Source organism: Chiloscyllium punctatum, chromosome 14 (assembly GCF_047496795.1).
Source record: "Chiloscyllium punctatum isolate Juve2018m chromosome 14, sChiPun1.3, whole genome shotgun sequence".
Taxonomy (NCBI): domain Eukaryota; kingdom Metazoa; phylum Chordata; class Chondrichthyes; order Orectolobiformes; family Hemiscylliidae; genus Chiloscyllium; species Chiloscyllium punctatum.
In genome coordinates, this window is record NC_092752.1 from 36,139,983 (window position 1) to 36,166,149 (window position 26,167).

The window sequence follows — 26,167 nt, forward strand, 5'->3', positions numbered from 1 at the left end:
CCCGGGGGCTCCGGTCGGAGAGACAGAGAGAGACCGAGCCCCGGGGGCTCCGGTCGGAGAGACAGAGAGAGACCGAGCCCCGGGGGCTCCGGTCGGAGAGACAGAGAGAGACCGAGCCCCGGGGGCTCCGGTGAGAGAGACAGAGAGAGACCGAGCCCCGGGGGCTCCGGTGAGAGAGACAGAGAGAGACCGAGCCCCGGGGGCTCCGGTCGGAGAGACAGAGAGAGACCGAGCCCCGGGGGCTCCGGTCGGAGAGACAGAGAGAGACCGAGCCCCGGGGGCTCCGGTGAGAGAGACAGAGAGAGAGAGAGACACCGAGCCCCGGGGGCTCCGGTCAGAGAGAGAGAGACACCGAGCCCCGGGGGCTCCGGTCAGAGAGACAGAGAGAGAGAGAGACACCGAGCCCCGGGGGCTCCGGTCAGAGAGAGAGACACCGAGCCCCGGGGGCTCCGGTCAGAGAGACACCGAGCCCCGGGGGCGGGGGCAGCGCGGATCTCCGGGTTTTATGGAGATCATTTTAGTCAGACACTGACTGTAGGTTCAGGAGGGCGACCAGGATCGAGAAGGAACGGAACTACTCGCGGCCCCTAGTAAGTGATAGAGGGGGGTCGAGCCAGCCCGGCTCGGGGAAGGGGGCGGGGGGGGGAGCGGGGCCAGCCCGGCTCGGGGAAGGGGGCGGGGGGGGGAGCGGGGCCAGCCCGGCTCGGGGAAGGGGGCGGGTGGGGGGGAGCGGGGCCAGCCCGGCTCGGGGAAGGGGGCGGGTGGGGGGGAGCGGGGCCAGCCCGGCTCGGGGAAGGGGGCGGGTGGGGGGGAGCGGGGCCAGCCCGGCTCGGGGGGAGGGAGGGGGAGAGACTGGGGGAAAGCCACCGGATGGAGAGCGGTCGGGGTCAGCCCGGCTCGGAGAGCGGGGTTAAGTCAGGACAAGTGTCTGCCCAGCAGCTTTTATTTTAACTGTTGATGGATTCACTCCCCCGAGTGGTTTTCTGTTTATACAGAGGCTGCAACTGGACTGCCCTTATCCAAGCTCAGGATTTCAGTCTGCTCGGCTGCACGCTGAACTAGGAGGAGGAGATGAAGGGGGAGCATTTGGTCTGGGATCCTACAGTTCGTTGCTGGCGTTTACCAGGCATGTGAACCCGGAACGTAACTTGGCGAGCGAGTGGGGAGGATAGCAGGCCGACACCATTTACACCTCGGATCATCCCCAAGAACCTTTGTTGCGCTGGATTAACGATGTGGGGACCGCGATGTGGAGATTGTGGACGGCTGCCGTAAATGTGCAGATTAAATAACTTGGATGGATCTATGGTGAAGATAATGGTAACAAGGAGAATGACAATATTAATCGATTTTGGATCTATAGAAAAATAAAAAAAAATTTAACGGGCGAGCGACGATGGAATAAAAATATAATGGATGGATATTGTATTACTCAGTACTGTGCGGACAATATTTGACAAATAATGCAAATACTTGTTAGATCTGTAACTGACAAACAAAAGGATAACAAAAACGGAAGAAAATGGCTCAAATTTCGCTACAGGTGTTTAACTGCACGGAGTAGTAAGATACCCTGTGGTCTTTTCAGAAGATAACAATTCTTAGCCTGATTTATTTAGCTTGAGATTCTTTTTATATTTGGCAACTGTTCACCTCTGCATATGCAGTAAAGCATTAATAACATCGCAAAGGACATCATCACTGCATACAAAAATGTCTCAGAGTTTATTACAAGGAAAGAGATTTTTCTGTAGGGAGTGGGTTTTCCATAAACTCCATTATTGTCTTCAAGAAAAGAACAGTGGTAAAATGTTCGGGATCTCCAATCCTAACGGGAATGGTGGTGTCCCTGGGAAAAACGTTGGAGGCATCGGGGGTATTTTGATCGTCGGGGGTCCCGGCAGCGGTAAGACAGCACTGTGCACAGAGTTGATTTGGCCCACTTGCCCGCAGGTAATGCAGCGGGGGTTGCATCGCCAGGCACTCGCCTTTCACTTCTGTAAAGCTCAGGATGCAGACACACTGTGTGTTAGCAACTTCATACAAAGCCTCGTCTCCCAAATTCGCAACAGCAGTTTGGTCCAGGGATATGAAGAGAAACTGCGAGAACCAGCCATTCACAGCGTGCTGCAGGCAGGCGAATGTGACAGAAATCCTGGAGAAACCTTTAAAAGGTACATTGTAGTTTTTGTTAAAAAAAGCAGTATAAGACCATAAGACATAGGAGCGGAAGTAAGGCCATTTGGCCCACCGAGTCCACTCCGCCATTCAATCATGGCTGATGGGCATTTCAACTCCACTTACCCGCATTCTCCCCATAGCCCTTAATTCCGTGTGACATCAAGAATTTATCAATTTCTGCCTTGAAGACATTTAGCGTCGCAGCCTCCACTGCACTCTGCGGCAGTGAATTCTACAGGCCCACCACTCTCTGGCTGAAGAAATGTCTCCGCATTTCTGTTCTGAATTTGCCCCCTCTAATTCTAAGGCTGTGTCCACGGGTCCTAGTCTCCTCGCCTAACGGAAACAATTTCCTAGCGTCCACCCCCTCCAAGCCATGTATTATCTTGTAAGTTTCTATTAGATCTCCCCTTAATCTTCTAAACTCCAGTGAATACAATCCCAGGATCCTCAGCCGTTCCTCATATGTTAGACCTACCATTCCAGGGATCAACCGTGTGAAACTCCGCTGGACACGCTGCAGTGCCAGTATGTCCTTCCTGAGGTGTGGGGACCAAAACTGGACACAGTACTCCAAATGGGGCCTAACCAGAGCTTTATAAAGTCTCAGCACAACAGTGCTTTTATATTCCAACCCTCTTGAGATAATTGACAACATTGCATTCGCTTTCTTAATCACGGACTCAACCTGCATGTTTACCTTTAGAGAATCCTCAACTAGCACTCCCAGATCCCTTTATACTTTGGCTTTACGAATTTTCTCACCGTTTAGAAAGTAGTCCATGCCTTTTTTCCAAAGTGTAAGACCTTGCATTTGCTCACATTGAATTCCATCAGCCATTTCCTGGACCACTCTTCCAAACAGTCTAGATCCTTCTGCAGCCTCCCCACTTCCTCAGTACTACCTGCCTGTCCACCTAACTTTGTATCATTGGCAAACTTCGCTAGAATGCCCCCAGTCCCTTCATCCAGATCCTTAATATATAATATGAACAGCTGCGGCCCCAACACTGAACCCTGCGGGACACCGCTTGTCACCGGCTGCCATTCTGAAAAAGAACCTTTTATCCCAACTCTCTGCCTTCTGTCAGACAGCCAATCCTCAATCCATACCAGCAGCTTACCTCAAACACCATGGGCCCTCACCTTGCTCAGCAGCCTCCTGTGTGGCACCTTATCAAAGGCCTTTTGGAAGTCTAGGTAGACCACGTCCACTGGGTTTCCCCGGTCTAACCTACTTGTCACCTCTTCAAAGAACTCCAACAGGTTTGTCAGGCACGACCTCCCCTTACTAAATCCATGTTGACTTGTTCTAATCCGACCCTGCTCTTCCAAGAATTTAGAAACCTCATCCTTAATGATGGATTCTAGAATTTTGCCAACAACCAAGGTTAGGCTAATTGGCCTATAATTTTCCATCTTTTGTCTTGATCCTTTCTTGAACAAGGGGGTTACAACAGCGATCTTCCAATCATCCGGGACTTTCCCTGACTCCAATGACTTTTGAAAGATCTCAACCAACGCCTCTGCTATTTCCTCCGCCACCTCCCTCAGAACTCTAGGGTGTAGCCCATTGGGGCCAGGAGATTTATCAATTTTAAGACCTTTTAGCTTTTATAGCACTTTCTCTTTTGTAATGGCAACCATACTCAACTCAGCCCCCTGACTCTCTTTAATTGTTGGGATATTACTCATGTCTTCCACTGTGAAGACTGATGCAAAGTGTCCCGTTGAATTTTTTTTAAGTTATAGCATTTTGTGCTTGTTTTGCATGGGTGATTATTTTAACCCTAGGTAATAATTATTTACATACCCACAAGTTAATGCATAATGGATCTGAAGAAACTAATTTCTAAATATTGTGGTGATTCAAAGAGAATAATATAAAAGCAAAAAAATCCAAAATAGATAAGTATTTTTGGTTATTTGTTATTTTCAGTATCAGATAGGTACATACAATGATATTAGCAGGCCCTTACTTCTGCTCCAACATCTGTAATTCAAGTCTGCTTAACCACTTTTAGCCAGTATCCCATAAGTGACAATTGTCTGTTGACAACCAAGTACTCATCAATATCCATATTTATATCACGTTTTAGGACTGCTGAGATCATGGTCAGTGCTCTATTAACCAGATTAAAATTGTTTTATAAGTTGGATTTGTGTATAAGTATGGTATCAGATAATACTTTTTAACGCGGTAATAGGGTTTGCCAAAATTTATATTGGAAGACTTTGCATCTAAATGTGCCATAATTTTAGCCAATAAAAAGATGAAACTGCTTCAAAAGGAGTCAAAAGCTGAAATGTAACTGACCTACAAGGCAGTGAATTTGAGTTGAATAGATAGATATAGAGTCATACAGCATACCCATATGCCCTTTAGCCCACCATGTCTATGCTAACCGATAAACACCAAACTACTCTTATCCCACTTACTTGGCCTAACCCACTATGGCCTGGCATTTTATGTACTCATCCAGATGATTCTTAAATGTTGCGAGAGTTCCAGCCTCCATTCCCTTTCAGATTGTATGCTACATGTATCTACCGCCCTCTGGGTGAAAAAGGTTATTCTCAGATCTCATCTGAAACACTTGCTCCTCATCTTAAACCTATGCCCTCTGGTCTGAGGCATGTCTGCCGAGGGACGAGCTTCTCAATCTACTGTCTATGCATCTCATAACTTTGTAAACCTCAGACAGACACCCCTTCAATCTCCTCTGCACCAAGGAAAACAAACCCAGCCTATACAGCCTCTCCTTATAATTAAGATTTTTCATCCTGGTGAATACCATCTGCACCATTTCCAGTGTAATTGTGTTCTTCCAAAGGTGTGCTGATTAGACCTGCATACAATAATCCATCTGTGGCCTAACCAATATTTTATAAAATTGGTGACAAGAATTACTTTCTCCTATATTCCACATCCTGAATAATGAAGGCAAGCATCCCATATGCTGCCTTCAATCACTGTCTCCCTGTATTGACATCTTTAGGGAACTTGTACACCAAGGACCTTTTATTCCTCAGTACTCTGTCCAAACTTACCATTTACTGTGTATGTTCTTCCCTTCTTAGACATTCCAAAATGCATCACCTCACATTAAGTTCCATCTGCCATTGCTCTGCCCAGTTTACCAATTGATCAATATAAGACTGTAGCCTGAAACCATCCTCTTCACTGTCAATAACACCTCTAAATTTTGTGTCAAGAGCAAGCTTACTAATTAAGCCTTCCACATTGACATCCAAGTTGTTAATGTATGTAACAGCAAGGGTCCCAGCACCAATCCCAGTGGTATGCCGCTGTGTACAAACTTCCATTTACAAAGTCACTGCTCTCCTATCACCCTTTGCCTCCTTTAATTTTTGATCTAGTTTGCCACCTTGCCAAGGTCTTGGTGAACTGCATGGAAACCACATCAACTGCACTACCCTCTTATATTTAGTCACATTTTAATAAACTCAATTAAATTACTCTGACGTGATCTCCCTCTTACAAATCCATGCTAACTATCCCTGTCTTTCCAAGTGTTGATTAACCTTGTCCTTCAGAATTTTTTCCGATAATTTCACTACCTAACTAACTGGTTAACTGGTCTAATTACCTGGCATATCTCTGCTACCCTTCTTAAATAAAAGAGCATTATAAGATATCCTTCAGTTATCTGGCATTTCACCTATGACTAGCAAAGTATTAAATATATCTGCCATGGCCCCAGAAATCTCCTTCCTTGCCTCCAATAGGAACCTGAGATGTATCTCATCAGGTCATGGGAATTTATGCACCAGTATGCCTGCTAAAAAATCTAATACCTTCTCCTTATTAATCTTATTGTATTCTGAAACCTCACCATCCCAACTGATATCCTAGGTTATAGTGTCTTTCCTCTTTGAATACAGATGATAAGAAGGGCGACATGTTGGTTCAGGGGTTAGCACTCCTGCCTCACAGTGCCATGCACGTGAGTTTGATTCCAGTTTTGGGTGACTGTCTGTCTGCATGGAGTTTGCACGTTCTCCCCGTGAATCAGTGGGTTTTTTTCTGGGTGCACCAGTCTCCTCCCACGGACCAAAGATGTGCAGGCTAGGTGAATTAGCCATGGGAAATGCTAGGTTACAGGGATATGTAGCAATACTCATCAGCAGTTGATCTTTCAGAAAGAAATAACATCAGTTCATTGACATTTACAAGCTATTGTGCTCTATTGGCTCTCCCAGTGAAATTACTGGTATTGATCAGTTGAAGAAATCACCAACCTTCCCAACAAACATATATTATGATTTTAATTTGAACTTTGAACTATGTATGTGAAATGACTGGAATATTGAGATAAGGGAAAAGTAGAAATTCAAGACTTGAAGGACTTGGGTGATAGTATTCACTCAAAAAAAATTGCACATCATTGCTTTCCCCTCAGTTTCTTTGTCATTGTCATTATTTCTGCACTTTGTGATTACAAAATCGTTACAATTTATTTAAATACATTTAGGCATACTTTGGTAAATTATTGCAGATATTAATATTTAGTTCTGAATTTGAGCTATAGGTCTAAACAAACAAAGTCGCATGTGTCCTTGATGTAATAATTTAGCTGGTAGCGTTGGGTCATGATTAACAGTTAAATGTGCTCTGACAACTTGAGAAAGATGCTCTCTGCATTAACAAAACCACGATTGGATTATATTTTCTAAGTGCAGCAATCAGGAGAGTGTTACATTATGAACTAAGTCCTAGAAATGACTAGCTACTGTTTGTTGGAAGAGTTCATGATCGCTCTAGAATGTCATCCTTCCATTAAACATATAACAAAAAAATGTTTTTCCAGGTTGCCACTATTTAGAATTTTTTCTGCAAAAGGTATTTTGTGGATTGCTAACTGTAGCACTTGGAGTCAGATATGCAAATCCAGAAGATACTGTGGATAGCTTCTCACACAAGCTGAGCATTGGTATGTAACTGTCAGAAGGTGCAAGAAATTAGTGTTTCAGGCTATCTCAATTCAGTTAGCTATTGACTTCAATTACATGACTCAACTGCAGAAGAAGTGTCATTGTTAGAATTTATTTTATATGAAAATTCACAACTACTTTGAATAACATTATTTGTGACCTATAAAAATACAGATAAATACATTCAGGGTCTTGGATAATTCTGTATATTTTGGAAATTTATATAGACAATTGGTGCGGCTAATAAACTGCATATTTCCCCAGCTAGTTTTCTGAAAAAAATGTAGTGGTGCTCTGGTTAAATGCCTTGTTAAAAACGAAAGGCTTGTTAAAACATTCTTGGTTTGAAATGGAAATCTTAAGCAGCATGCCAGTGTGCTGAGGCAGCCATTATAGTACAATACAAGTGCAAGGGTACTGAAAGCAGTTTTTTAAAAAAATCGTTTGGCAATAATAAGATATAGCTTTTGCCAACAGCATTTGTTGGCTGGTCTGCTAATTTTGAGTTTGGCTGCAGGCAGTGCAAACCAGCAATGTGGTTTCCATATTGTTGATATGCAGATTTTTGCTCCAATGTCACAGAAGGTTGATGTCAGATAAATAAGTCATAAATGTGACATGCAATTATTTATTGCTGAAAAATGACATATCTTATTGAGGCTTTTCACCTTGAATTCATTAGGAAGAGTGCCAGAATTGCAATTAATGCTGAAGGAGGAAAGGTGCTGATTTGTTCTTGTGATTGTTTGAAATTGGCATCATTGCCTTTCTATTCATGAGTCCAAGATGAAAAGCTTCAACAACACCTCTTTTCAGCAAATTCAACTTTGTACCACCAAGGGATTGTTAATTACTTGTGCATGCTGAAAATTGGTTGCTGTGTAGTTTTAAATTTAAATATGAGAATATCGTATCAACAGGAATCTGTTTGAGAAATGAAAACGTAAGTGCTGAAAACATTCAGGTCTGCAGCATCTGTGAAGGGAGAAAAAAGTGTCTTGAGTCTACTGCCAGACTTTGAATTTTTCCAGTGCTTTATGTTTTTATTTCAGATTTCTGGCATCCGCAATATTTAGCTTTTATTATCTGTGAAAGGACCTAAAATATCACTAAGGATTCTGCGTCAAGTAAATCTGGAGAGGGTATGCATAAAAATGTACACTTTTGAATCACTGCAAACATTTGGATTGTTTACTAGTGTCCCTGTTCTTTTGTCTGTATGTCTCTTGTCTCACTTTACTGTATCCTGGATCTTTATTTAGTAACCTTTTAGCTTCAATGTTGGGAACCCAGATTTTGAACTTGGTGACCTTTTCCATGAAAACCAATTGTTCAGTCACAGCAGACTATTGATTATATGTCAAGTAAGTCATTTTGTGCCACACTAGTTAAATACATGCTTAAAAACAGAAGTTGCTGGAAAAACTTAGCAGGTCTGGCAGCATTTGTGAGGAGAAATCAGAGTGAATGTTTCTGGTTCATTAGCCCTTCCTCAGAACTGTAGAAGTCACCAGACCTGATCTTCACAGATTTCCAGCAACTTCTAGTTTTGTTTCTGATTTACAGCATCAGCAGTTCTTTTGGTTTTTATTTAGCTAAATGCACTGCCTGTTTTCATCCTCTGGTTTATTATTAATGCTAAAAGAAACTACAGCAAACTTTGCATCAACCAGCTTTCTTGATAAACTGGAAAAAATTATAAACATCAAATACTGTGATCTACTGCGATGTCTTGAGTATTTCTGCTGTAAATGAAGTGTAACAGTGATTTGTATACCCCCGCATTGTTTGTTACTTGTGTATTTTTACATTGACTTTAACAGGTGTGTTGATGTTTTTACATAAGACATCAACATCCCTCAAAAAAAGCTTAGTCAGGGTTTACTGCGGTTATGCATACCCTCTTAATTATTGGAATATTTGATCAACCAGCATTCTCCTGGTCCCAAATATTAGAAAATTTGCTGTATCTACAGTATTTAGTGCACTTATTAAATTAGCAAGGTAGCTTAGGATAAAACAAATATTAACAAATTAATATCAAATATGCATCAAACTTATGCGCAATCTTTTATTGATTCAAACACGCATTTTATCACATCAGAAAAAGAATATTTCACTGGTAATTAACAAATCAGTGATCTATTGCCTGAAAAAGGTTTTGGCATGTGAGATTCAAAATAGCTGTTTTGATTTTTTTTTAATGTCTTCACACCCATTTTTCATGGTGTGGAGGCATTAATATTTAGTATTTTCAGATGAAGTATTAAACAGATTCTACTTGCATGTCTGAGTAGGTATAAAGGATCTCATAACACTGTTCCAGAAGATAACTAGGTCACTGTGCATTGGTGAAATCTGTTTATCCCAATGGCAAGTTCTGCCGTAAAGTGTGGGTTACCTTAGCTTTTCTAACATTTTAGTTTACAAATCGCATCTGCCTTTACTCTTGTAGCTACTTAGACAAATTAAGTGTCAGCAGACTTCAGAAAGAGTCTTTTGAAGGACTGTTACCCTAAAATTGATGGGGTTTTTTGACTCTAGGTACAGAATTGGCACTAAAAGTTTGTTTTTCAGTTGAGAAGCAATTCCAATTCTGGATATTCCAGAGACCAGATTTGGAGGAGTGTGTTGACCTTCATATTGTAGATGTTCCAAAAATAGGGTGCATCAAAGCCATGAGGACTTAGAAACTTAATTTGAGAATTTTAAAATGATGCATTGCTGAAATAGGCACCAGGGCAGGTCAATAAATGTATGGGTGATGGGTAAGCTGAACTTGGTGCAAGTTAGACTCTTGTACTTGGAGTATTTTGATAAACTCCGGTTTATCGTGTGGAAGCAAGTTTGCTGGCTTGGAAAGCATTGGAGTTAGTAGAAGTAATGCCTATTGCAGATGATGTAAATTACTTCTTCCTGCACTACATGATATACTTAGTAGTAAATTGCCTAACAAAAGAAATGAGCAAGTTCCAAGCTCTCTCTTCAAAATTCTAACAAAATAGGAGATATAAATTGACTAATTAAATAATATTGAGTTTTGAACTTTAAGCTAATGTTTTAGAATTGAGTTCTGTTGTTTCATTACTTGGTCGGCAATTTACCAATAAGTATATGAAGCAGAGTGCAAATGTCATTATATCAATACAATGGATAACTGGCATTTTCTGATAACGTAATAGTTCTATTTCATTTTCATTCTCTTAAAGCCTTTCACTGCATGGCTCAGATGAGTTTTGCATATCATCAAAGACCTTTTTGTAATTATGTTTTAATTTAAAAGAAAATGCCAACAAAACAAAGCTAGAGTTGACCAGTCTCTGCTGTAAGTAAGGAACTTCAGCATTTGCTGCAGTTGAAACTTCCTTCTGGTTATCAACATTGTAAAACATGTATCAGCTGCAAAGAGAGTCTGTGTCTGGTATGGTTTAGAAACTCATTGAGTCAACAGTGTTTTATAAGTACTTTGGTGCCGTGTTTAATGATGCTTAATGGTAGTGCAATGTGATCTCTCACCTTCTGTCTACCACAAAAATAGTAAGAATTCAGAACAAAACATAACTTCATAAATAATAACTCAATGTGGGAGAATACCAATCCAACATTAGCAATGCCAAATATTCATGTCTTGACGTGTTTAAAGTAAAAAGTTACTTCGGGTTCTAGATGATTTGTGTTTGAAATTAAATGATATCTTCTCCCTGGTTTGAAGAGGTGCTGTTTTTATTGCAAAGAAGGAATAGCAGCTGTATGCCTTTTGGTCATGACACCTACAAGAAATATGATATGTTTCAGTTATTATACCTGAGTCCTAGATCAAGTTTTTCCAGTTTTTACCACATTTAGGTAAAGGACTTTTCCTTTTTAACATTGTGGTTTCAGTTATTTCTGCATTTAACAGGGAAAAACCACTGTTGTGATGCCTTTCCAAAAAGTAATTGAATTCCATGGTGTGTTTATCCTTTATCATCTTACTGCATGTCAGTCATCAAAGGAAATTTTTATATATTATAATCACTTCTTTTTGTATGTTAATACTTTTCCTACCATGAAAAGTGATTTGTGCAGACTTGTCTGCTGTGTTACCAGTTCAGTTACGGCAAGAATCAGCTGTTTGCTGCATTTAGACTACTCTCCTTGATAATATCTGAAATGTTGTGAATCTCTTGATTTTACATTCTGAGATGTGTATGTATAAGAGGGTGGCACGGTGGCACAGTGGTTAGCACTGCTGCCTCACAGCGCCAGAGACCTGGGTTCAATTCCTGACTCAGGCGACTGACTATGTGGAGTTTGCACATTCTCCCTGTGTCTGCGTGGGTTTCCTCCCAGGTGCTCCGGTTTCCTCCCACAGTCCAAAGATGTGCGGGTCAGATGAATTGGCCATGCTAAATTGCCTGTACTGTTAGGTGTAGGGGAATGAGTCTGGGTGGGTGCGCTTCGCGGGTCGGTGTGGACTTGTTGGGCCGAAGGGCCTGTTTCCACACTGTACGTAATCTGATCTAATCTAAGTCTTTTATAGATCCACTAGCACATATAGCATTCAGGTGAAAGTGAGTACTGCAGATACTGGAGATTAGAGTCAAGAGTGTGCTGCTGGAAAAGCGCAGCAGGTCAGTCAGCATTCGAGGAGTAGGAAAATCCATGTTTCAAGCGTCGATTTTCCTGCTCGGATGCTGTCTGACCTGTGCTTATCCAGCACTACACTCTTGACACACATCATTCAGTTGAGTGTGCATGTCATATTCTGGGTTATTAAATAAAAACTATACTATGGATTAGCTTTTTTAAAAAAAAGTTATTAAAGGGAAACATGATATGATTTAGATTAGATTAGATTAGACTTAGTGTGGAAACAGGCCCTTCGGCCCGACAAGTCCACACCGACCCGCCGAAGCGCAGCCCACCCATTCCCCTACATTTACCCCTTACCTAACACTACGGGCAATTTAGCATGGCCAATTCACCTGACCCTGCACATCTTTGGACTGTGGGAGGAAACCGGAGCACCCGGAGGAAACCCACGCAGACACGGGGAGAACGTGCAAACTCCACACAGTCAGTTATTTAAATGTTATTTTTTCCAGTCCTCACATGTGAAGAGCCATTAGAGTTACTAACCCTAAAAACCAAGCAAAAGCACTAGGCGTAGACTTCTGTGAGGGATTCTGGGTAATCAAAGATGGAGGACGGGAAAAATGTCTGGCTGTAACAGCTGCTCCTTCTTTTTGAGGTATTTTAGGTGTTGGAGGTGATTTCCTCGAATTCCAGGAGCAGCAATTACTGTTTTATATGCTATTGCATTGTTTTGGAATTTTGGTGGAAAAAAAAGTCAAACCACCAGCAGTTTTAAAAGAGAGAAGTACAGACAAAGGAAACACATGGTGAGGTCAGTGCAGGAGAGAGAGAGAGAGAAAGAAACTGACACAGTGAACCTGCACAGTTACTACCTTTGCTGTTTGAATTCATGAATCGCTGGACATCAGAGTGTGTCTGGGAAAATTAACAAACAGTGAAATTCACAACTGATCTTGGAGGAACTGTTTGGGCGAAGTTCACAGCGCAGAAACAAATAAGTGAATTGTTTTAAGTGTGTGGGTTCTTTCTTGATTATATGATTTTTGGAATATGTCTCTTGATTAAACTTAAAACATAAGCCATAACTATTAATTTAACATGGGGCAGTGTTTTGTAGAGGAATAAGACTGTTATTTTCTGGGTCTGTAGATTGTGAAGGAGCAAAAATAGCCTTTAGTAGTGATATGCGCTTCTTGTCATATGTGGAAGTTTAAAGGTTACTGCAGATTATATTTGCAATAAATGCTGTTGGTTGAGAATCCTATCGGATTGAATGGATTGATTGGAAAGACAGTTAGAGGCAATGAGGAATTTGCAACAGTATGTGATGGATGGTGGTAAAAGGAAGGGGGGAAAGTCACAGAAAATGTCAGGTAGATGGGTTAACTCCAGGAAAGATAATAGGTAGGCAGCTAGTGCAGGAGTCTTCTGTGGCTATCCCCACTTCAAACAAGTATGCTGTTTTGGAAAATATCGGGGGTGATCAATTCACAGGGGAACACAGCAAGACCAGCCAGGTTTCTGGTATTGAGACAGGCTCTAATGCAACGAGGAGTTCGTCAGGTTCCAAGAGATCAGTTGTGTTAGGGGACTCTCTAATCCGAGGTACAGACAGACGTTTCTGTGGCCAGCAGTGAAAAATCAGAATGGTGTGTTGCTTCCCTGGTGCCAGGATCAAGGATGCCTCAGAGAGGTGCAGAATGTTCTCAAGGGGGAGAGGGGCCACATTGGAACCAATGACATAGGAAAGGAAAAGGTTAAGATGCTGAAGGGAGAGAGTTAGGCAGGAATTTAAAAAGGAGGTCCTCGAGAGTAGTAATATCTGGATTACTCCTGGTGCCATGAGCTAGTGAGGGCAGGAATAGGAGGATAGAGCAGACGAATGGATGGCTGAGGAGCTAGTATATGGGCAAAGGATTCACTTTTTTTTTGGATCATTAGAATCTCTTTTGGGGTAGAAGTGACCTGTACAAGAAGGATGGATTGCACCTAAATTGGAAGGGGATTAATATACTGGAAGGGAGATTTGCTAGAGCTGCTCGGGAGGATTTAAACTAATATGGTGGAGGGGGTGGGACCCAGGGAGACAGTGAGGAAAAAGATCAATCTGAGACTGGTACAGTTGAGAACAGAAGCGAGTCAAACAGTCAGAGCAGGAAGGGACAAAGTAGGACTAATAAATTAAACTTCATTTATTTCAATGCAAGAGGTTGAGCAGGGAAGGCAGATGAACTCAAGGCATGGTTAGGAACATGGGACTGGGATACCGTAGCAATTACAGATACATGCCTCAGGGTGGGCAGGACTGGCAGCTTAATGTTTCAGGATGCAAATGCTACAGGAAGGATAGAAAAGGAGACAAGAGAGGAGGGGGAGTGGTGTTTTTGATGAGGGATAACATTACAGCTGTACTGAGGGAGGGTATTCCCAGAAATGCATCCAGGGAAGTTATTTGGGTGGAACTGAGAAATAAAAAAGGGATGATCACCTTAGTGGGATTGTATTACAGACCCCCTAATAGTCAGAGGGAAATTGAGAAACCAATTTGTAAGGAGTTCTCAGCTATCTGTAAGAATAATAGGGTGGTTATGGTAGGAGATTTTAACTTTCCACAGCATTTTAACACAGACTGGGACTGCCATAGTGTTAAGGGTTTGGATGGAGAGGAATTTAAGTGTGTACAAGAAAATTTTCTGATTCAGTATGTGGATGTACCTACTAGAGAAGGTGCAAAACATGACCTACTCTTGGGGAAATAAGGCAGGGCAGGTGACTGAGGTGTCAGTGGGGGAGCACTTTGGGGCCAGCGACCATAATTCTATTCAATTTAAAATAGTGCTGGAACAGGATAGACCAGATCTAATAGTTGAAGTTCTAAATTGGAGAAAGGCCAATTTTGACAGTATTAGGCAAGAACTTTCAAATGCTGATTGGAGGCAGATGTTCGCAGGTAAAGGGTTGGCTAGAAAATGGAAAGCCTTCAGAAATAAGATAATGAGAATCCAGAGAAAGTATATTCCTGTCAGGTTGAAAGGAAAGGCTGGTAGGTATAGCGAATGCTGGATGACTAAAGAAGTAGAGGGTTTGGTTAAGAAAAAGAAGGAAGCATATGTCAGGTATAGACAGGATAGATCGAGTGAATCCTTAGAAGAGTGTAAAGAAAGTAGGAGTATACTTAAGAGGGAAATCAGGAGGGCGAAAGGGGGCATGAGAGCGCTCTGGCAAATAGAATGAAGGAGAATCCAAAGGGTTTCAACAAATATATTAAGGACAGAAGGGTAATTAGGGAGAGAATAGGGCCCCTCAAAGATCAGCAAGGCAGCCTTTGTGTGGAGCTGCAGAAAATGGGGAGGTACTAAACAAATTTTTTTGCATCAGTATTTACTGTGAAAAAGGATATGGAAGACCTAGACTGCAGGGAAATAGATGGTGACACCTTGAAAAATGCCCATATTACAGAGGAGGAAGTGCTGGATGTCATGAAAAGCATAAAGGTGGATAAATCCCCAGGACCTAATCAGGTATACCCTAGAACTCTTTGGGAAGCTAGGGACGTGATTGGTGGGCCTCTTGCTGAGATATTTGTATCATCGATAGTCACAGATGAGGTGCTGGAAGACTGGAGGTTGGCAAATGTGGTGCCACTGTTTAAGAAGGGTGATAAGGACAAGCCAGTGAACTATAGACCAGTGAGCTTGACAGTGGTGGGCAAGTTGTTGGAGGGAATCCTGAGAGATAGGATGTACATGTATTTGGAAAGGCAAGGACTAATTAGGGATAGTCAACATGGCTTTGTGCATGGGAAATCATGTCTCACAAACTTGATTGAGTTTTTTGATGAATTAACAAAGAAGATTGATGAGGGCAGAGCAGTAGATGTGATCAATATGGACTTCAGTAAGGTGTTCGACAAGGTTCCCCATGGGAGACTGATTAGCAAGGTTAGATCCTAGGTCCTAGGGAGTGTTGCTGAACAAAGAGACCTTGAAGTGCAGGTTCATAGCTCCTTGAAAGTGGAGCCGCAGGTAGATAGGATAGTGAAGGCAACGTTTGGTATGCTTTCCTTTATTGGTCAGAGTATTGAGTACAGGAGTTGGGAGGTCATGTTGCGACTGTACAGGTCATTGGTTGTTGCGACTGTACAGGTCATTGGTTGTTGCGACTGTACAGGTCATTGGTTGTTGCGACTGTACAGGTCATTGGTTGTTGCGACTGTACAGGTCATTGGTTGTTGCGACTGTACAGGTCATTGGTTGTTGCGACTGTACAGGTCATTGGTTAGGCTACTGTTGGAATATTGTGTGCAACTCTGGTCTCCTTCCTATCAGAAAGATGTTGTGAAACTTGAAAGGGTTCAGAAAAGATTTACAAGGATGTTGCCAGGGTTGGAGGAGTTGAGCTGTGAGGAGAGACTGAACAGGTTGGGGCTGTTTTCCCTGGAACGTCGGAGGCTGAGAGGTGACCTTATCGAGGTTTACAAAATTATGAGGGGCATGGATAGGATAAATAGGAAAAGTCTTTTCCCTGGGATTGGGGAGTCCAGAACTAGTGGGCGTAGGTTTAGGGTGAGAGGGGAATGATATAAAAGAGACCTCAGGGGCAGTCTTTTCATGCAGAGTGGTAAGTGTATGGAATGAGCTGCCAGAGTAAGTGGAGGAGGCTGGTACAATTGCAACATTTAAGAAACATTTGGGTGGGTATATGAATAGGAAGGGTTTGGAGGGAGATAGGCCGGGTACTGGCAGGTGGGACTAGATTGGGTTTGGATATCTGGTCGGCATGGACGGGTTGGACCGAAGGGTCTGTTTCCATGTTGTACATCTCTATGACTCTATAACTGACTTTTGAAGCAAAACAATCTTGCAATAAATATATTGTGATTAATGGCTTGTGATATATATTTTTTAATATCATTTATTTTTCAGTATAGATTTTCAACTAGTGACATGAGTGTTTTGGTTTGTATGTGAAGGGATTTAATGATTTAAATTATCAGAATTTCTGGAACTTTTTATTGAAGATAACTGAAATATTTCCTACAGTATAAAGGGAGTTTGTTTTCATTTTGAGAGATTTTACAAGCAGACAGAACAAACAGTGAAATGTAATCGGCTTTCAGTTGGAATGATCCAGATTTTCTTTTTGCTTTAGGGAAAACCAAAATAGTCGGAAAAGCCATTTTGTTTCAGTTTATGAAAGTCTTTGTGGAATTTGTGGGTAAAGTAGTTTCTCCTGAAGAAGAGTTTAGAACTTAAGAAATCAGTTACCCTGGTGCGAGGAATTTATTGAATCCCACAGGATCACCATGTTCTGAGTGAAGAAATTTCTCCTTCTGTCAATCCTAAATGTTTCACCTTATATACTGAGACAGTGACTCCTTGTTCTGGACCCCATAACCCCCCCCCCCCCACCCCCCCATCTAGGGGAGCAACATTTCTGCATCTAGTCTGTCCAGTTTTGTCAGAATTAGATATGTTTCAATCGAATCCCCTGTTATTCTTCAAAACTGCAATGAATACGGGTCCAGTTGACCCAATTTCTCCCAATTCGACATGCCTGCCATCTCAGAAATGAGCCTTTACTGAAGCCCCTGTATGGCAACTATATTTTTTCTTTGGTAAGTAGACTGAAAATTCCAGATATGTACTTACTAAGGCTGTGTACAATGGCAGCAAGGCACCATTGATCCTGTCCTCAAAACCTTTTGCAATGTCTTCCTTACTGCTCACTGCACCTGCATGCCTGCTTTCAGTGACTGGTGTATAAGGAAAACCCTTTGTATGTATTTCAACGTTTCCCAATCTGTAGTGTTAAGTAATACTCTGCCATTCAGTTTATTCTGTCCAAAATGGATAACTATATTTGTTGAGTTTATACTGCACCTGCCAAGTATTTGTCCACTGACTCACCATATCTAAATCACCTTGAAATCTCTTTAGTTCTTCCCCAATACACTCAGTTGTTCCTCGTTTTATATCATCAGAAAATTTAAAAATTAAACATTTAATTCCCTCATCTAAATCATTGATGAAATGATTATCTGTGCCCCACACATTAATCAGACATCATCTTCCATTCCAAAAACAATTTTTAGTCCTACTCATTTGGATGTGAAATTTGTCACTGTTGCTGGTCAGAGAGGCTTTAGTCATCCACAAAACGCAAAAATTAGTGTGTAGCTCAGGCAAACAGTTAGGAAAGCCAATGCATGTTAGCCTTCGTTGCAAATTGATTGGAGGACAAGAATAAAGAAACTTTGGTAAAATTGTATGGGCCTTTGGTACAACCTCACTCAGAATGCAGTTTTGATTTCCATATTGAAAGAAAGCAATAGTTGCTTGAAGACAGTACTGTGATGATTCATTATATTGATCTCTGAGATAAGAGTGCTGTCCTAGATAAGAGGCTGACTAAATTGGCTTTATTTTCTCAAGTTTAAGAAACTTAGAGGTGATTGTCTCATTGAAACATTCAAGATTATGAAGAGATGTTTTCTGTTTGCTGGGGAAACTAGAACAGAGACCCACTGTTTCTGGAGAAGAGGCTATCTCACTTAGGACTAAAGTGAGAAATTTCTTCACTCAAAGGGTTACGGATCTTTGGCATTCTCCCTAGAAGATTGTAGATGTACCATAAAATATGTTTCCAGCTGAGATAGACAGATTTTGTGGTTTGTCAGGGAATTAACTCCTATGGGGAGCAGCTAGGAAAATGGAGCTGAAGCCCAACATGAGCCATGATCATATTGAATGGTAGGATAGGCTTAGTAGTCCATATGCTCTTCTAATGCACTTATTTCATGTTCTTATGGTATAAGACTCTACTTTTTAAAAAAAAGTTGTTGTTGACTGTCAATCACCACACAAATCCAAAACCCCAACCTACATAATATTTTTAAATGAATCAGATACCAGGAAATAACATCTTATTATATATCTATTAATGGATTGTGTGTGTGTTTTTGGCTAGGCCAGCATCCATTGCCAATGCCTAATTTCCCTAAAGAGGATGTTCCAGAGCTGCCTTCTTGAGCTGCTGCAGTCCTTCGGGTGTATGAGGGCACCCACGATGCTATAATGAAGATAATTCCAGGATGTAGACTCAGTCATGGTGAAAGTGTACAAAACACCAGTGAATGCAGGTCTAGTTGACCCAATTTCTCTTCAGTCGACATGCCTGCCATCTCAGAAATGAGCCTTTACTGCCATGGTTACAAATTCGGATGGCATGTGCTTTGGAAGGGAACTTCCAGCTGGTGATGGCACGGTGCATCTGCTGCCCCTGTCCTTCTAGGTGGTAGAGGTCACTGATTAGGAAGATGCTGTCAAGGTGGCCTTGGTTTGTTGCTGCAGTGCATTTTGGAGATGGTGCACATTGTTGGCACTATGCATTGGTGCTGAAGGGAGTGAATGTTGAAACTGATAGGTGGAGTGCTGGTCTATTTTGTACTGGATGATGTCCATCTTCATGAGTGTTGTTACATTGCAGTCATCCAGCAAGTGCATCGTTTCCCATCGTACTGCTGACATGTGCCTTGTAGATAGTAGACAGACATTGTGGAGACAGAACGTGAGTTGCACACTATAAAAGCAAAAGAGAAAGCATATGTGGTGAAAGGCAGTGGGAAGTCAGAGGATTGGGAAACTTACAAAGCCCAACAGAGGACAACAGAAAAAGAAATAAGGAGGGAGAAGATTAAATATGAGGATAAGCTCGCCAGTAATATAAAGGAAGACTGTAAGAGTTTCTTCAGATATATAAAGGACAAAAGAGAGGCAAAGGTCAACATTGGACTGCTGGAAAATGAAACTGGAGAGATAGTAAGGAACAAGGAAATGGCTGAGGAATTCAATAATTACTTTGCGTCAGTCTTCACAATAAAAGATACGAGTAATATCCCAAACATTCGAGAGTGAAGGGGCAGAGCTGAGTATGGTAGTCATCACCAAGTAGAAGGTGCTAGAAAAACTGAATGGCCAGAAGGTGGATAAATCACCTGGACAGATGGACTACACTCCAGAGTTCTAAGGGAGATAGCTGAAGAGATAGTGGAGGAGTTAGTGGTGGTCTTTCAAGAATTGCTAGAATCAGGGAGGGTCCCAGTGGACTGGAAAATTGCTAACGTGACACCCTTGCTTAAAAAGGGAGTAAGGCAAAAGATGGAAAAGTACGGACCAATTAGCCTAACCTCTGTGGTGGGTGAGACCCTGGAATCCATTGTGAAGGATGCGATTTCTGAATATTTTGAAATGTATGGTAAAATAGGGCAAAGTCCGCATGGTTTCATCAAGGGGAGGTCATGCCTGACAAATCTGCTAGAATTCTTTGAAGAAGTAACAAGCAGGTTAGACCAAGGAGTGCCAATAGATGTTATCTACTGGGGCTTCAAGAAGGCCTTTGACAAGGTGTTGCACAGAAGGCTTCAGAGTAAGATTAAGGCCCATGGTGTCGAAGGCAAGATGCTGGCATGGATAGAGTGGCCGTCTGGCAGAAAGCAGAGAGTGGGATAAAAGGGTCCCTCTCTCGGAAGGCAGCTAGTGACAAGTGGTATTCCACAAGGCTCCATGTTGGGACCGCAATGTTTCACTTTATTCATTAACAATCTAGATGAAGGACCTGAGGGCATTCTGGCTAAGTTTGCAGTCGATGCAAAGATAGATTAGATTAGATTAGATTAGATTACAGTGTGGAAACAGGCCCTTCGGCCCAACAAGTCCACACTGACCCGCCGAAGCGCAACCCACCCATACCCCTACATTTACCCCTTACCTAACACCAGGGGCAATTTAGCATGGCCAATTCACCTGACCTGCACATCGTTGGACTGTGGGAGGAAACCGGAGCACCCGGAGGAAACCCACGCAGACACGGGGAGAATGTGCAAACTCCACACAGTCAGTCGCCTGAGGCGGGAATTGAACCCAGGTCTCTGGCGCTGTGATAGGTGGAGGGACAGGTAGCATTGAGATGGTAGGGAGTCTGCAGAATGATTTTGACAGATGGGGAGAGTGGGCAAAGACGTGGCAGATGGAGTACAGTGTGGGAAAGTGTGAGGTCATGCACTTTGGTAAGAACAATAGAGGCTTGGACAGTTTTCTAAATGGAGAGAAAATTCAGAAGTTTGCAGTGCAAATAGACTTGGGATTTCTAGACCACGATTCTTTCAAGATAAACTTGCAGGTTGAGTTAGTAGTTAGGAAGGCAAATGCATGATGACATTTATTTTGAGAGGACTTGAATATAAAATCAGGGATGTACTTCTGAGGCTCTATAAGGCTCTGGTCACACCACATTTTAGTATTGGGTGTAATTTTGGGCCCCATATTTCAGGAAGCACAGACTGGCCCTAGAACATGTTCAGAGGTTTAGGAGAATGGTCTCAGGAACAGGTGAGGAACGTTTGAGGACTCTGGGTCTATACTTGATGGTGTTTAGAAGGTTGAGGGGGGGATCTAATTGAAACTTGGAGAATACTGAAAGGCTCAGAAAGAGTGGATGTTGAGAAGATGTTTCCTTTGATAGTATAGACTAGGACCTGAGGGCATAGCCTTAGATTGAAGGGAAGACTTTTTTAGAATGGAGAGAAGGAGAAAATTCTTCAGCCAGAGAGTGGTAAATCTATGGAATTCATTGCTATAGAACGCTGTGGAGGCCAGGTCATTGAGCATATTTAAGACTGAGGTTCTTGAGTATCAAGGGGGTTAAGAGAAAGCAGGAGAATGGAATTGAGAAACTTATCAACCATGAATGAATGGCGAAGCAGACTCGATGGACTGAAAAGCCTAATTTCTGCTGCTATGTCTTATGGTCTAATTCCTATTTCAGTTTCTGAGCAAGATTGATAGTCAGTGATTATAATGCCATTGAATGTCAAGTAGCATTGATTGTGTTCTCCTTTTGGAGGTGGTCATTGCCTCACATTTGTGCAGTGCAAATGTCGCTTGAAATTTATCAGCCCAAGCCTGGATTTTGTCCAGGTTTTGCTGCTTATGGAGGCAAAGTACTTCTTCATTTCTGGTGTAGCAAGTGGAGCTAAATTTTACGTAACTATCTGCAAGCAACTCACTTCTGACCTTTTATTGGAGAGAATATCATTGGCTTTCCAGCACACTAGCTTGAGGTAAACCTATAGTGATAGTCTGGGGCTGAAATCATTGACCTTTAGCTACCACTTTTGTGCTAGGTGTGACTCTAACTGGCAGAGAATTTTCATATTGGATCAGTTGGAATAAATAACTGTTGTTTTAACTGGTTTCACCAAGTAAGCTAGCAGGAGCGCTCGATTCAATTGATTTACAATTTGTTTGAGGGTTAGAGCTACAGTTTTCTCTCATCCTGTAAGAAGAAGCACTGCTGGGTCTGGTTCTTGGGAACAAGTTGGGCCAAGTAGAACACTTTAGTCGGGAACTACTTAGCAGCACAGTGATTATTGCATTTTAAGATTTAGGTTGATGGTAGAGAAGGACAAAAGGTAATCCAGAGCAAGAATGATTAACGGGTGAGAACTGAATTTAATGGGGCAAGAGTAGAGCTTGGTTAGAAATACTGGCACCAAACGTAACACCAAGGCAGGAAATGCTTGCAGGTTCCATGGCCAAGAATGGAACTCAATCGAGCAAAGAGTTTAAAATTTATAGCAGGGATTATTAAATATGCTATCTGTACCTCAAGTTAGTACAGTTGGGATTGGGACCATGTGAGATGCATTAAAGCATTTTTAAAGACTTAACAATTGAACTAGTAGGGGCACTACCAATTGTCTCGCAGCCTTTCCTGGACTTGGGTGGTGCTAGAGGACTTGAATTGCAACGGTAGCACCCTTATTACAAGGATAAGCCCAGTAATTACAGATCAATCAGTTTAACTTCAGCAGAGGGAAACACCGTCAAAAAATTGTTTAGTTTGGATTTAATAGCACATAGAAGAATATGGGTGAATTAGGCTGAGTCAGCTTTCACTTTAAAGGAAAGTTGTATTTAATTGTGTGGAATTGTTTGAAGAGGTAAGAGCTAATGAAGGTAATGTGGTATTAATCCAGAGACCCAGGTAATGCCTCGAGGAACTGGGTTTGAATTGCACTAGCAGATGGTGGAATTTGAATTCAATATTAATCTGGAAGAAAGAGTGAAACATTGATCATGAAACTATTGCCAATTGTCAGGAAAAACCCATCTGGTTCACTAATATCCTTTGGGAAGGAAATCTACTATCCTTATCTGGCCTGGCCTGTGTGACTCCAGACCCGCAGTAATGTGGTTGATTCTTAACTGTCGTCTGGGCAGTTAGGGATAGGCAATAAATGCTGGTCCAGCCAGTGATCCCCACACCCATGAATGAATTTAAGAGAAAATGATGTAGTGTACTAGCACTTCTAAAAGGCCACACAACAGATGTAACAAACGCACATAACCTGTGGAGCAAAAGGGACAGGAGCTACGCTGATATAAAATTGGTCAAGTATAGAATAGAAAGGGATACTTTTCAAGCTGAAGAAAAGTATGTTATGGAGTTTTCCAGGAGCAGGTGGTGATGTTTCTGATATGTATTAATGATCTAGATCTTGGTCTGCAGAAGACACTTTGAAAGTTTGAGGACGACACAAAACTTGGAAGCGTTGTAAACTGAGATGAAGACAGAGTAAAACTATAAAAAGATATTGATAAATTGGCAGATGAAGTTAAGTGAACATGGAGAAACACTTCAAAATAAAGGGAACTATGCCAAAGCGTGTGCAGGAGAAGTGAGACCTCTGTGTTTATGCGTATAAGTCATTAAAGGTGTCTGGACAATGAGAGCAAGTAGTTAATAAAGCATCTAGTATCATGTGTTTTATTTCTGAAGACACTGAATACAAAAACAAGGAGATTACACTAAACTTATCGAATACATTAGTTAGACCTCATTTCGTACACTTGAATTTCACATTTTAGGAAGGATGTAAACACGTTGGAGAGAATGCAGAAGAGATTTGTGTGGAATGAGAACCTTCATTATGAAGATAGTTTTGAGAAGTTGAGATTTTGAGAATCATTTTCCTTGGAGAGGTGCTGGCTTAGAGGAGAAGTAATCAAAATTTTCACCATGAGGGGGCTGGACAGAATAGATAAAGAGAAGCTGTGTCCTTTCATAAAAGGATCAGGAATGAGGGGACACAAGTATGAGTTAATTTGCAAAATCAGAAAGAATGATGTGAGAACTTTGTCACATTGAATAGTTAAGGTCTGGAACTGGTTTGAAGTTTGGTGAGGGCAGGTTTAAATGAGGCATCCAGAGGGCATCAGATATTGATTAAAATAGAAACTATGCAAGGTTTTGATGAAAGAAATTCAGGACAATGACAGAATTCAGAGAATTGGTGCAGATTTGATGGGCTAAAAAGCTTCTTCCAGTACTGTGACAATGCTATGACTCTATTATTTCTGAAAATTACAAACTTAGAATAATTGTTCCCAAGAATGGTGGAGATTGGTGTAAACAACTATCCCAGTTCCCTGTAAGGCGTTTATTATTGAGGTGGATGTTTATATTTATTATGCGAGCTAGTGTAAATAGCTTAGTGCTTTGGATGTTATTTTGTGGATTCATGACTAGAATTTTACCTGAGGTGTGTTTCAGTTTTATCTCTAGTATTCAGCAAGGATAGAAGGAAATAGAAGTTACTGAAATGGAAGGAAGTTTTGCAGTACATTCCAAAACCAAGTTAGTTCACTACCTAGCTATATGACAACATTTGTTAACCTCCAGTCTCTCTACCTATCTTTTTCACTATGAAGTAGTGTGGGGTAACAGTTGGAGCCTAAAGGGAAGGGTAGTAGGTTGCATTGCCATAAGATTTTCTGAAATCTAAATATATGCCGTATCAAAGACGACAAGTAAAAGGTGTTTGTCCTAGTCAGCTATAAAGGGCACTGGTGACCATATTTTAAATACTGTGCAGTTTTGTGCTCCTTATTTAAGGAAGCATGTAAATAAGTTGATAGCAATTCAGATAGGTTTATTAGATTGATGCCTGGAAGAGTGGGTTGTCCAATGAGAATCAGTTAGACAGACTAGGCTTGCTTTCACTGCAGTTTAGAAGAATGAGGGGTGACTTGATTTGAAGGGTATAACATTCTGAATTGCTTTGGCAAGGTATACAGTACATGAAAAGGATGTTTGCTCTTATGGATGAGTCCCAAACCAGGGGACTGTTTTAAAGTTAGTGGTTATCCTATTAGGACAGAAACAAGGGAGGTTTTTCCCACCCCCCCCGAGAGTTGTGCAGTGTTGGTATTCTCTGTCTCAGCAGGCAGTCGAAGTGGCATCATGGAATATCCTAGTGCATTCCTGTATTTGATGTAGGAGAAAGCCTATTTCTGAAGGCTACTTGATGACTTAGAGAATGCAAATGCAGAAAGGTTGAAGTCTGATTTGCATTTAATGCAATCTGTGGCTGAATCATGTGCTCAGAGTGATGATCCCATGGACAAGGACATATTGGCATGTTCTGCAAAACGATTTGCAGTTTGCTATTCATTTGAATTAATCTGCACATGCTTGGATTTGTAAGGCAGACAAATAAAGAAGCGTTTCGCTCCATATTTGCATGGAAATTTTGCTTGACCTCCTGATGCTCATTGTTTTGACATGCCCTCTCCAAGTAATAATTCTTTGTGTTTGAACAGTAGTGATGTCTTTGAAACTTGAGTAGGTAAAAAATTAGTGGTGGTGGGGTGCATAAGTGATGTATCTTTGGAAATACTTAATAGAAATTGTGCCATAATTGCATGTTAAGGTTTCTGAATTAGTAAATGTAAACTGCAGTAGCTCTTACTGATTTTTGGGGATACACAAGTACAGTAGTAACGTAGACAGTAAGTTTGTTAATATGCAAATCAATAAATTACCACAATTGTACATCAATGATTTCCAACTGTTATGGTTTCTAGTTTACAGTGTACTGCAATGTTCATTTAAAAAAAAAGGCAGTCCAGTCATTGGTGCAATTGACCATTGTGTCAGCTGTATTGTTCTCTCGTGTTCACCTGCAATAATCTGCATTTATTTGCCTCTGTATCTTTAGACTATAAATTGAAATATCAATGTAACAAGTTGTGAAATTGAATTCTATAGAACTGGTAATTTTAAGGGCGAGCACTAAAATTGTGAATGTTGCTAGATATTTGTAGAATTACAACTAGTTTGCCAGTGTTTTTCATGGAAGGGAGACTGCCATTCCTTACTGTTCTGGTCTCCATGTGACACCATGTGAAAGAAAGAATAACCATATAACATCCAAAAGCACTTCAGTCAATTTAGTACTTAGTGAACTATGTCAGGCAATGTGGTATTGCCCAGATAATTTGTGTATTTGGTTTTGGAAGTAAATGTTGTTCAGAACATTAGGACCCCCATCCCAACCTCAAAAGTGCTACAAAAATACTTTGATTTGAGTTAGCATTTTAATGTCTCA

The 26,167-nt window shown here is 41.4% G+C and overlaps 1 protein-coding gene across 2 annotated transcripts in view; it reads left to right on the plus strand.

The window, feature by feature from the left end:
* ankrd50 (ankyrin repeat domain 50) overlaps nt 1–26,167 on the plus strand; it is a 77,112-nt gene that overhangs the window by 548 nt on the left and 50,397 nt on the right. Inside the window, exons 1-2 of one of the 2 annotated variants that reach the window (XM_072584177.1) lie at nt 441–590; nt 996–2,174. In XM_072584177.1, coding sequence (XP_072440278.1) covers nt 1,714–2,174 — 461 coding nt within the window. In that variant the 5' untranslated portion in view covers nt 441–590; nt 996–1,713. Of the gene's footprint in view, nt 1–440; nt 591–995; nt 2,175–26,167 lie in introns of those variants that run through there. The other variant, XM_072584178.1, reaches the window with a different exon arrangement.